The following is a 13,019-nucleotide window of genomic DNA, read 5'->3' on the forward strand; positions in this document are numbered from 1 at the left end:
GTGAGAAGCCATCGCCACATTCCAAGCAGCACGGTTGAACTGTGGCTTCCTTTCAACGTTCTAAGGTCATAGGGCAAAGCCCAGGTAAGTTCTGGTGCAGGAGAATGAAAGGAGGAGGAAGACTTTGGGGAGCTTACGAACCCGCTCTAAAACACACCTCAGCATGCAGGAGTTAGCAGGGAAGACCTGGGCTCAAGGCAGAGTGAGAGAATGTTCTATGGGGGAAACCAAGGCCCCCAACAGAAGGTGAGATCTCCTCCCTGTCATGAGGCTATCCTTCCCCGCACCCTCCAAGTCTCAGCATCACACTAAAAAAAAAACTAGGTCACATGATATAAATAACTGTAGATGGCAACATTTGAACGGTGACACCCTGACGTTCTTTCTTTCCTCCACTGAGCCTACCCGTATACCCACTCCCTCAGGCCCACCTCAGACCAGAGCCAAGAAAGACCTCTGATGGCTCATGATGATTAGGGCCTGCAGAGGTCCCACCCCCACCTACCCCCCTAATATTATTTCCTGCTGCTTGAACCTGTGCTCTGGCCAAGAGCTATTCGATAGGTCTGCCCCACCACCCAGTTCCTCCTCCCTGCCCCTCCTGGCAAAACCCTACCTGTCTTCATGGCCCAACTCCAGTGGACCCCTGATGCCCACTGAGTCACGGCTCGCCCCCACAGCCTCTGTTCATACCTTATTCAAGACGTTCATCTCTGCCTGCTTTGCATTAAAGTCATGGTAATTCTGATTCCCCGTGTCCAAACCAGAAAATGTGGTTTGATCAACACTACTTGTGGGACTCCCAAGACAGCACGTTTGTTCACTGAAAGCTGGGCTTTCCCTGAAAGTCTGGGATAGAAGGCTACAAGTAAGGATGATGGTTTGAGGGACCTGTCTTAATCTTTTAAGGAACAGAACAACACTTATTATAACAGCCGCAGTCAGTAGCCGCAGAAATGCTGTTGACTATTGAGTTTGAACCGGTAACAGAAGGACACACTGGCTTCTTGAATCCCTAAAATCAACTCCATGAGTCTCTATCACCGCTTCCCACCAGAGCCAGTTGTTCAGGCTGCGCTTTTACTCCTGACAGCAGGCAGCAGGCAATCTTCTCATGTGGACTAACACGTGGCATAGTGGAGGGAATCCAGACTGAGAGTCCAGAGGACCAGAGGTAAGGACCAGGCCTGCCACTGAAGAGCTGCAGGCCCATGGGCCAGTCTCTTTTCAGCAGCAGATGGACCACAGACAAGGACCACTGGTGCGTGACGCTCCATCTTTCGACACTTGCTCTTCTAAAGTGGTCTTTGAATGGAACTGGCCATTTGAGTTGATCAAAATTGTGGACTAACCAGATGTGGGGGCCCAAGCCATGGGTAGAGGCAAGAGCTGGGGGAGAGGAGGATGCCAGCCCCTCCCCCCGCAGCAACTCCAGGAGAGGGTGAGGCAGTGGGGGAAAGGGGTCACCCCAAGGCCCATCTGGCTGGGCTGAGAAGAACACGTGGGCAGCCTACTAGAAGGGAGACCCCACCTATGAAGGCGTTAATTAGGTTGGATTTTAGATTTCTCCCACCAAGCCCTTATACACAAATGCCAAAGGAATGGATGTCATATGAAGTCCAAGGCAACTAGCCTGGTGACTTCAAGAACCAGGAGCACTTACCACGTAAGTGTCAAATATGGAAACATGGCCAGTTCAGTAGCCCCATTTAATTGGTGTCCCTGGGGAGCTGAAGGCCAGCAGATCAGTTGGAGCAAACTGTGGAGGGGCAGCCCGAGGTCCGAGGCAGGGGAGGCAGGACGCTCAAGCTGGCTGTCCACAGCAGAGTCACAGAATGCTTTTGCCCCAGCCTCTTGCTTCCAGCCTGCACCCACGCCTGCCTGGGAACTAAAGCCCCCCCTGCTCAATCCTCCCTCCCTTAAGAGAATATCTAGTAATTCCAGGCACACTGACCTACAAAGTGCTTGAGTTCATTTTATGTCTTATCCCCAGGAGGCATTTTGGTTTGGTGTTAAGTTTTAGGAATAGGCTCCTAGGAGTTTTACAGAAGGCAATGAGTCTTTGAGAGGGACACCTGCCTTGGCAGGGGGAGGGGGAGGGCAAGTGGGGCCCTGAACTTGCCCCTGCACACAATACAGCCATGAAGAGAACAGTCAATCTCACACTGAATGTGGCCTGCTTTGGCCTTCTGGTGCAAAATAGTGTCTGACTTGCAAATAAGAAAAGAGAAAGGAAGGAAGGAAGAAGAGAGAGACGGGGAGGGTGGGAGGCGAGGTGGAAACATCAGTCTGAACAATCAGGAGAGCAGAACTCTGCCGCGGGCCTCACACAGCGTCCAGTATGAGGATTCAGGAACGTGGGCATGCCTAGTGGGATATAAGAGTGGGTCTTTATGAAATAGGGCTAAAGATCTCTAGAGATAGTAGGGGCTGCACCGAAAAGACAAAAGATGATATTAAAAGGGAACTAGATCAGAGAAGGAAAGGTATCAAGGAAATCAAGAGCAGCAACGCCTGGGAATTTATCCTAAGAAGTAATCCTAGATGTGCATAAAGATAGGCTACAAGAACAGGTGTCACTGCACTGTTTATAGGATCAGTAATGCTGAGGAAAAGAATGCTCAACAGAAGATTGGTTTAATAAGTCATGGTCTATCTGTGCACTGAAATACTAGTGCACTCATTAAAAAATTATATTGTAAAACCTTCGTGTCATTCTATTTAAACAACACAGGGAGGTGCGCATGTTCTATTTCGAAGTGGAAATGAAGCAGCTTATAAAACACTGTGTTTACGATGATCTGCAGGATGCTGATCTTTTAAAAAAAGATATATGTATATTAATTCATAGAAAAATAGCTGGAGAATACTCACCAAGATATGAATACGGCTTATCTCTGGGTGGTGAAACCACGGTGATTTAGGTTTATCTCATTTTTTGTTTGTTTGTTTGTTTATTTGTATTTGCTCACTTTTTACAATGAATATCTGTTACTTTTACTAAGAAGGAAAAAAGCCACAGAAACATTCAGAATTAAAATGCACGTTGACAGGAGAAAGAAATGGACCCGAGAGTATGGAAGAGCCGATCGATCGATTGATGATGGGGTGGGGGAATGTGAGGCGTTCTCACCAAATGCAAAGCAGAGAAGGGAAGGAGCCAAAAGGAGGCTGAGAGCTTTGCAAAATGGAGAATGGAGATCCTATATAAATGGCTCATTTGTGCTCCCCATAAAGAGGCCAGAACAAATGCCATCCAAGCAAGAATCCGGTATACAATAGGAGACCTCTTTTCTAAGCTATAAATAAATAAAATAAAATATAAATAAATAAACATCCTTTGCTCAAAGTAAAGACTGATCATGGCCCCGAGAAATGAAAAACAAAAGCAAACAGAAGGAAGGTAGGAAGAAAGGAAGGAAGGAAGGAAGGAAGGAAGGAAGGAAGGAAGGAAGGAAGGAAGGAAAGATGGGAGTATAAATGAACTAACCTAGCCCCCCTCTTTTAGACTTTTTATTATAAATTTGAAGGCAAAAAAAATGCCATAAGCATCTCAGCTGGAAAACAAACAAACAAAAAAAGAACAAAATAAAACAGATTATCCTGAAAGAAACAAAAATCCTCTTGGCTTTAATATCAAATTTCAGAAGGCAGAGGAAGGAGATTCACAACATCTTAAATGGAAAAAAAAAAAAAGGAAAAAAAAATGTTCTCCGTCTGCCAAGCTGCCATTTCCTTTGAGTGTGAAGACGACAAAGAGGCCTGCCCAGGCCCACAAACCTATGTCCTTCGGGAAGTGTCTGAGGAGCACACGTCAGCTGAGTGTGGGCCCACGTGACCAAGAAGGGACCTGCAACACCTTGGCAAGGCCCCACCAGGCCTGGGAGGCACCCTGCAGCTCATGCACTAACCCTAGGTCTTCATCCCCACTGGCTTCCTTCCCAGAACAGAGCAACGAGGTTTAGCACCACCACCCCCGCACTCCCCCCCCCCCCCCCGCCCCGCCCGGGGCTGAGGTCGGTCAGGACTCCTGCCCCTTTTCTTCTCCAATCCAAGGAGCATTTTGCCCCCTGGAACCCCATTCGGCACCAGGCTGGCTGCTCGCAGAGCCAGGCAAGCCCCCCTCCTTTCCAAAGGAATCTTGGCCACTCCTCACTTCACCAATTCATGCCCTGTCCCAGGCCAAGGGCTGGGGAGGGGCCCTCTAGGACAGTCCAGGCTAATTATGGAGAGGCATGTGCAGACACACGAGGGTGCTCACTCAGCTCTCTCCGGAGCTCCTCCTTCTTAGCCCATTTCTACTACAAAGGTTGGAAAGCCAGCCTTTTCCCACTTTCTGCTGTAGCTAGGGTGGCCACACGACTCATTTCTAGCCAATGAAATGTAGGCAGAGGCCCAAGGAGGGCATTGTGTCTCTCAAAATAAAGTAAGGCTTGCCAGGAAAAAAAAAAAAAAAGTGGTTTTTCCCCTTTGGTCTTCCCTTCTCTTCCTGCCTGGAATGCAGACAAGATGGCGAGTGGTTCAGCAGCCACCGTATGACCATGAGGCAACAAGGGGGAGGATGAAAGCCACAGGGCCCAGGATGGTAACTCAGCAAGAGAGAAGGTATCCTAAAATCAGCTGCACTGGCCCTGAACTGACCACATCTGGATTTTGTATGAGAGGTGAAAACTAAGCTCCAGGTATGTAACACTGCATGTCCATTGTCAGATAATCGCAAACACTGCTGATGTAAGAGGTAATGAAGGTAAGCAGTAACAAAACCTGACCTATCAGGCAGCCTGATTCTCCGTAGTCAAGTTGTTATAAATCTGGGAGAGGGGGCTCTGTTTTAAGCAATAAGATCTTTTTCAAAATATTTTTCAAAAATGTATTCTATGATAAGCCTTCTCTGTCATTGTGTCCTGAGCTGAAACAGACTGATAGCCTCATGAAAGGAAATACAGGTGAAGGGCTGGTAGCCCATTTCCTAACTGACCTCAGACTTCTGTGGAGTTTGAATCTTCTTTTGGCTTTTTATATCTTCTCCGAGTCCCCATTATGGTTCTCAATGCACCGACCTAAGACAATGACTCTTTCCCTGTCTAATCTTCTGCTCTAAGGTTTAAAATTGCAGGCAAGAGTTTGCTAGAAGGGATTGTAATGACCACTCGGCTATGAGAGAGAGTGAGGGATCTCGCCTTTAAAATCAGGGCCAGCAAGACAGAGCCAGGGCCACAAGTTCTCCTCACAAACTCTGAGCCAGATTATGTGTTGGCTTCTCAGAAGCCTTTTTGTTTCCTTCCTGATTCCTACCTTTATCCTGGGTAGGTAACACCACAAGGCCCCTAAATGCAGGAGCTTCAAGGCAAGAGCCCAAGATGCAGCACAGAAAAGCTTCTGATTGGGGTCCAATGAATGCCCTAAGCCAGCAGGGTTCCATGCATTCATGGGAGGGAGAGGTTCTGGTGGGCCGGAGTCAGGGTAGAGGATGATCAGGCCCTGGCTATGTTTAAAAAAATTTTTTTTAAGACTTTATTTATTTATTTGAGAAAGAGTGAGCACAAGCAGGGAGAGCAGCAGGTAGAGGGAGAGGGAGAAGCAGGCTTCCCGCTGAGCAAAGTGCCCGATGGGGGGACTCAATCCCAGGACCCTAGGGATGTGGGATTCGATCCCAAGACCCCGGGATCATGACCTAAGCTGAAGGCAGACACCTAACCAACTGAGCCACCCAGACACCACCTCCTACCCCCAGCTACGTTTAGATGAGAGCCCTGGGCTTTCTGGGAAGGTGGTAACGTGCATGGGGTCTGGGAGGCTATGAGTCAGGCAGCATGGTTGGCCAACAGGTGTAGGTAGAAGAGCGGAGGCAGACAGCCCAAGAGAAGGAGGTTAGGGCTGAAATGTGGCCCCTGAGAAGCAGAACTCCCCGTCCCGGGCCACAGGGACCAGAGTCGGGCAGTTGGACCTACCTTGGACAGGAACCAACCTGCAGACCCGCCCTTGTTGTTGTGGCCAATGTTGATCTTCATCAGCTGCCCCAGATCTGGAGCATCCAGTGTGAACTTGTCCTCAGCTCCCCTCTCAAAGTTGTCCTTTTCATTTTCCAGCCTCCGCTCCCCTGTGTGCACACACAGGCAAGAAACTTAGAAAGGAGACCAGAGGAGGAGAAAGAACCCACTGTCTAAAGCTTACTGGTCTGCTCACGGGAGGGTGGTCTCCAAAGTCAACAGAGTGGGAGGTGGGCAGCAGGGGGTGGGGGGGGTTCTTTCTCTATTTCCACTCCATTTTGCTGTGAACCTAAAACTACTCTAACAATAATGTTAATTTTTTTCTGTTTTTAAAGTCAACAAGGATGGGATACCTGGGTGGCTCAGTGGTTCAGCACCTGCCTTTGGCTCAGGGCACGATCCTGGAGTCCCTGGATCGAGTCCCATATCAGGCTCCCTGCATGGAGCCTGCTTCTCCCTCTGCCTATGTCTCTGCCTCTCTCTGGGTGTCTCTCATGAATAAATAAATAAAATCTTAAAAAAAAATAAAGTCAACAAGGATAGCTTTATCCTGAGATCTCTGGGCTCTGTAAAGCCCTCCAAACTTGCCCTGCATGTGGCTTGTGCCCAGGTCCCCAGGTCCCATAACTGGGCTCTGCTTTCTGCCTTGGTCTGGAGTTCCCATCCTGCCAACCCCATGTGCACCCCCCAAATCCTTGGAACTGAGGTCTTGCCGCTTGTCCTGAACTGGGAGCACATCACCATGGGAAGTGGTCCAGGGCTATGTGGGGACCCTGACAGCCAACAGACCTCCTTACACCTGCTTCATTTTCTGGAAAACAATGATGACAGCTACCAGCAGACACACGAGTTCCACAGAGATTTTTTTTTCTTTTCTTTTGTCACCACGATCCAAGAGGGGATATTATTAATTCTGTCTTGTGGATGAAGAAACAGGCTTAGAGAAGCCAGATAACATGCCAGAGGTCACACCGGTGATAAACACGTCACTAGGATCCATTCTAGCCTGTTCTTTCTACTTTGCAATTTTCCATTATTATGTTCCCAAGCTTATAGGTCATATTAACACTTACAGCCCCACCTAAGCACCAGCCTCATGCTGATGCCATCAACTGGACTTCTCTTCTAAAATTTAATTCTTTATAACTTTCTACATTTTAAACCGCAACAACTCAAACTTACAGAAAGTAGTTTGAGGCATCTATACACCCACCACCAGATTTCAGAGGCAGAACAGATGCTAACACTCTGCCTAATAGGCTCAGACCTTTCCTCTCTTTCAAAGAAGAGACACCAGGTCTAAAGGCTCACCGGCCACTCTGCCTCCACTACTCCCTCCCCCAAATAAACACCCACCCACAAGCGATCTGCATCTTCTCCGAATTTTTGGTCGCACGTGGACGTATCCACAAAGAAAATGTACTATTCTTGCATGTTTTGGAATTTGCATAAATAACATCCCAGTGCCCAGGTGTCTCAGCGGGGTTGCTAACAGCACCACCCCACAGGGCCCGCTGTGAGGATGAACTGACTCGGTACCCACCAAGCACTGGTGGCGGCGCTTGCCCAGGGCAGGTGCTGTGTCCGTGATGGAGGCTGTTGCTCTCGCTCCCATCACCACACGCCCTGTGCAACTGACTTTCCTTTTAGTTAATTCTCTGCTCTTCAGATCACCCTGTTGATGCTAGTAACTCGAGTTCGTTCATGCAACTGCTGTGTAATAGTCATCAAACAAAGACAACACTCTCATGTTTCTACTGATAGACATTGAGGTTTCTGCTGTTGTGAACAGTGCATAGACTCCCTCACACCTGCCTGCTGTGGCATGTCTGTGACAACCGCTCTGAGTTGTCACTGGGTTGTGGGTGTGCTCACCTTCAGTGTGTCAGGTATTGTATGCTGCCCTCCACCAGGGTTGCTCTACATCGATTACCACCACCAGCAGTGTCGGACGGGTCTCACTCCCCACATCATTATTAACACATGTAGTTTAAAATCTTTATTTCAATATGCAGACAATGGTATCTCATTGTGATCTTAATTTATATTCTCTCATTTGGAGAGATTAAACATATATACTGTTCATATATATATATATATATATATATATATATATGTGTGTGTGTGTGTGTGTATGGGGGGGGAGAGATCCACCCATATACATTGGCCATGTACACCTTGCTCTTCTGTAGTTTTTTCTGTTCATATACTTCATTATGTTTTTTTTTTAATCATCTCTCCTCTATGGTGTCTTTTATCACACAGACATTTTTCTTGTCTTAATGGACTTCATCAGTAGTTTCCTCTGTTGTTCGTGCTTTCCATGAATTTTTCAGGAGACTCTATCTTAAATTGAAATTCAAAAGGCACTCTTTTAAAGTTTCTTCTAAAAATTTCACAATGTTGCTTTTTCACATTTAAGTCTTAAGCCCATCTGGAAGTTATTTTCGTGAATGGTGAAAGGTAAAAAGATCTAATTTTATCTTTCTTCATATGGTAAGACAATTGTCTGCACACCGATGATTGAATATGTCATCCTTTCTTTCTGATTTAGAACGCTGCCTCTGTGTGTGTTTCTAGGCTCTATTCTGTTTTACTGAGTTATTTGTTTCTTCTTCTATCAATACATCACACTGTTTTAGTTTAGAGATCTGTGGTGTCTTAATATCTGGCAGAGTAAATACCCTCACTTATTAATATCATTTTCATTATTCAAAACAGTGTTCGCAATAGTTAGCCTTTATGGATGGGAATTTTATTAGCAGCTTAAGCAGTGGGATACCGCCTTTTGGAAATGTGACTGAAATTGCATTGCATTTATAAGATAATCTGGGGAAAAATTGGCTTCTTAATGTATCTGAGACTTTTCATAACATATTTCTCCCATTCAAATATTCTTATATATCCTCAAATAAATATTTATATTCTTTCCAGAAAGCTCTTGTGTCAGAATTTTACTTAGGCATCTTATAACTGCTACTATGAATTGTGTGTCTTTAAATTAAATGTTTGTTTGTTGTTTTTATTAAGATTTGTATATTAATCTTGTATCCAGCACCTTCAATAAATTTTCTCTCCCATTGATTCTAATGATTTGTAAATCCTGCTGGATTTTATAGATGATTACAATTTTTTATGACAATTAAAGTTTGTTTCTAAGTGGGGTGAGAGGTTGGAGTTTCTTCTAATTATATTGACTAAGATCAAAGAATGTGTGTCTATCTTACTGACTAATTTCAGTTTAAGACTTGCTTTGTGGTTTAGTATGTGGTCATTATGTGCTTGAAAAGAATGTGTATTCTCTACCAATTGGACACAGGAATCTGCATAATTCCAGTAGATCAAGCTTATTAACAATGTAGTTAAAATCTTCTGCACCATACTAAATTTTCATCCATTTTACTTATTAATTATTGAGAGTGCTGTATTGAAATCTTCCACTGTAACTATATATTTGTCAAGTTTCTTCAGGAATTTTGTTAATTTTTGTTTCACATATTTTGGGAATATGTTGTAAAATGTATGCAAGTTCAGGGTTATTACATCTCCTAGGTTAATTTTTCCTTTTGCCATTGTCTGATATACTTTTATTTCTAACAAAGTGTTTTTTGCCTTAAGGTTTTAATTTGACAGATAATATACTTATACCACCTTCTGTGTCATCAACACGCTCCTAATACACTTCATTCCTTTTTATTTATTCTTAGCCCTTCTGCATCATATGTTTAAGCTGAATTTTATTTCTTTTCATTTAATATGAGAATAACTATTTAACTGATGAGTTTAATTTATTTCTATTTATTATGATTATTTATACATTTATTTTATTTTTATTAGTAGCCATGCTTTTTCTTTTCTTCTCTTTCCTCATTTCCTAACTTCTATTGGATTAATTGAAGCTTTATTCCCTCTACTTGTTTAGAAGTTATACATTTCTTATTTTTTGTGGGGGGAGGTTACTTTTACAGTTTTATTATACATCCTTGACTTATTGAAGTTTAAAGTTCATCAATACTTCTACTCTCTTATCACTGTGGGATGAGCTGTGACCAAGAACCTAATTATGTTTTAACTTTCATTATTTCCTTCCTTCTCAAAGATTATTGTGTTTTAGTATTTTGGGGTCCACTTTTTCTCTTGCCCTGATAATAGTCATTACTAGTATTGTTTACTACAGTCAATGCTTGCATAGCTTTGTTAAATAATTTTTACAGTATTTTTGCTTAATTTCTTTCTTGCTTCACCTTTCTTGTGGATATGATTTCCTTTTTCTTAAAGTATGTTCTTCAGCAGCTGTTGACCTAAATTAAAGTATAGGTCAATGAATGATAAACCCTATTTCTCTTTGTTTGCATGGCAATTCATTAATTTTGCCCTCACTCTGGAATGGTATCCTATCAGGACATAGAATTCTAAGCTGATATAGTATATATATATATATATACTTGCTCAGAACATTAAAGCTATTATTCTATGAACTTATGACCTTTTATAGGTAGCTGATAGGAATTTGCTATCTAATTGTTTTTGTAGAAGACAAACAATCTGCCAAATTTGGTGACTTTTAAGATCTTTCTCTGTGCCTCTGGTTTCACCACAATGTATTTAAATGTGGATTTGTTTTTTCTTTATCCTGCTCAGTGATTCCTTCTGTTACTTTAACCTGAAAATTCATATCCTTGCTCAATTTTGAAAAAGTTTCAGCAGTTATCTCTTCAAAATTTTCCTCTTCCCTATTCTAGTCTCTATTTGGAACTCCTGCTCAACATCTATCAGAACTTACTCTGTTCTTCACAACTCATGACCTCTCATTTGTATGTTCTAACTCTTCATGTCTCTGCTCTGAGTATTTTGCCATATTTGTGTTGCAATTCTTAAGTCTCTATTCAGTGGTTTCTACTTCTGTTGTTTAACATCAGCAAGGGTTTATATTTAATAACTACCATATTTCTGTTTTCTGTGCTTTTCACGGTGCCTTGTTGTTTTCTTCAATTGTTTTGTTCATGTCTGTAGTCCATTTAAATATACTTAAACTATGGCTTTTCTCAGATTATTATCTGAAATTCTTGAGCATTTAATCTTATTGTCACTAATGTTTAGTCATACTGGATTACGTGTTGAGTACTCCACTTGAGTGTTTTGTAGTTTTGAAAGTGAACTCATCTCCAGTATCTTATCTTTGGGATTCTCATGCAGTCTTGCAAATGCTTCTGCAAGCACCAAAGGTATTACTGGCATGGAACCAATTTTCTGTGCTTGGGAGAAGGGGGTCTCAAATCACACTTGTAATGTAAATCAGACACCAAGCCCACATGAGTGTGAGCAGAAGGCAACAATTTCTCCACAAATGTCTTTAATCTAGAGCCGTTGCAGAGATAAGGTTATTGTACTGATGAACAAATTTTTTCCTGGCCCATTTTTTCACTGAAGATGTTCCTGTGAACCTTCAGGGCTCCTGGCTTTATGTGTAGTTCTAGTTTTGCCTATCTTGCTTCATACAGGACAGAATCTTATTTTCTGACCCCAAATGAGCATGAAAATCTATCCTGTAGATTGTTGAACATGAAAGCTCCCTCCTTCCAAGAGCTCCAGCACCGATTTATAGCTAATACCTTGGTTTTTAGTTCCCTCTTCATTTCTGGCACCTGGAGATGTCTCATTTTCCTTAACATCAGCAATGCATTTTGAATTCTTTAATATACTGCAGCCAAAATTCTCATCTCAGTAGCTTTTCTAACTCCTATGTTATTACATTAACTTGGAAGAAGCACAAGAGAAGCATGTGTCTCAGTTCTACTGGCCTGAATGTCCTCCCAACACCAGGAGCCATGTTTGTGTCCTCAGTTCTTGCTTCACCTATGAAGACAAATCTAATTATCTATCCTCTGCCCCCATTCTACTCTGCACCAAACCACTGCTCTGAATTAGGCCATCCCCAGCCACATTCAAAATATAACTCAAGATGGCCATGGAGCTTAAGGAGATAAAGAAAGCGAGAATGAGGTCCTTGGTGATGTAAAGCTTGGGTCTATTCATAGTCTAGGATGAAGAACAATTTTAAATAGACCCCAAACCCAAGAATATCTTTTTCTGAAAACACATTACACACATACATTTTACAAGATGGGCACCTTGCTGTCCAGGGAGGGCCATGAAAAACCACACCGTAAGAATTATTGCTCAGCAGAGGAGACTGGAGCTGCCTTCCTCCACCAGGAGTAGGAGGAACAGTCCACCTAAGAAGTAGAACTGGGCATAGCTTGGGAAGAAACTATTTCAAACCCATTACCTGTATCTCCATACTCTCCAAAGATATTGATGAAGACATCGGCATCAGTCCCTGCACCAATGACATCACCAGTGTACACCCTGACTTCGTACTTGTTACCTGGGAATGAGGAGAGAGAAAGCCTCAGCTCATTAGGTTCCTGAAAAGAGAAGAACAAAGGTCCCAAGGTAGCTACCACACCATGTATACTTCCCTCCAATAGTGTCACCATTGCTGTCAAGAACACTGCAAGAAACAAGTTGCCTGACATTGATACCAAACGGTCATTGCTAGTATATATGTGTATCAAGTCAATGCACTGCACACCTTAACTTATGCAAAGTTATTTGTCAGTTATATCTCAATAAAGCTGAAAACTAAAGTCATATGGCCATTGCTAAATGGTGTGCGCAACATAAATCAGGTAAAGGGAACTTTTGTTTTCATCTACTAACATGCTGCCTTGGGATGCATGAATCATCCCAATCCAGATGCCACATTGAACCAGACCACCAGATGATCTCCCCTGGATACTGAAATGTTTCCTACTGGGCCCACTGCACATCTACTCTGCCCTCTCCAATCTGTTTTCCACACTTCATCACAGTGTAAAAATTCATCGGGGAAAATACATTCTCCAAATGAAAATCAAATTTATATGTAAATTGTCAGGACCATAACCAATGCAAAGATTAGAGGCACTAACAGTAGCCAGCAAATACATGCTTAGTGGTTACCTCACATAAATATCTGTGTTGCTT

General features: G+C 43.2%; 1 protein-coding gene and 1 long non-coding RNA gene across 2 annotated transcripts in view; one reads left to right on the forward strand and one right to left on the reverse strand.

Moving 5' to 3' along the window:
* The window catches only part of LOXHD1 (lipoxygenase homology PLAT domains 1), a 167,246-nt gene that overhangs the window by 116,849 nt on the left and 37,378 nt on the right, over positions 1 to 13,019 (reverse strand). Inside the window, exons 5-6 of the mRNA XM_077900660.1 lie at positions 12,280 to 12,378; positions 5,952 to 6,100 (exon numbers count right to left, since the gene is read on the reverse strand). Coding sequence (XP_077756786.1) covers positions 5,952 to 6,100; positions 12,280 to 12,378 — 248 coding nt within the window. The remainder of the gene's footprint in view (positions 1 to 5,951; positions 6,101 to 12,279; positions 12,379 to 13,019) is intronic.
* Positions 106 to 12,802, forward strand: LOC144315715 (uncharacterized). The gene is made up of 3 exons (XR_013381508.1): positions 106 to 246; positions 4,505 to 4,682; positions 12,303 to 12,802. It is a non-coding gene; the product is annotated as an uncharacterized LOC144315715 (long non-coding RNA).

Source organism: Canis aureus, chromosome 6 (genome assembly GCF_053574225.1).
Source record: "Canis aureus isolate CA01 chromosome 6, VMU_Caureus_v.1.0, whole genome shotgun sequence".
Lineage (NCBI taxonomy): Eukaryota > Metazoa > Chordata > Mammalia > Carnivora > Canidae > Canis > Canis aureus.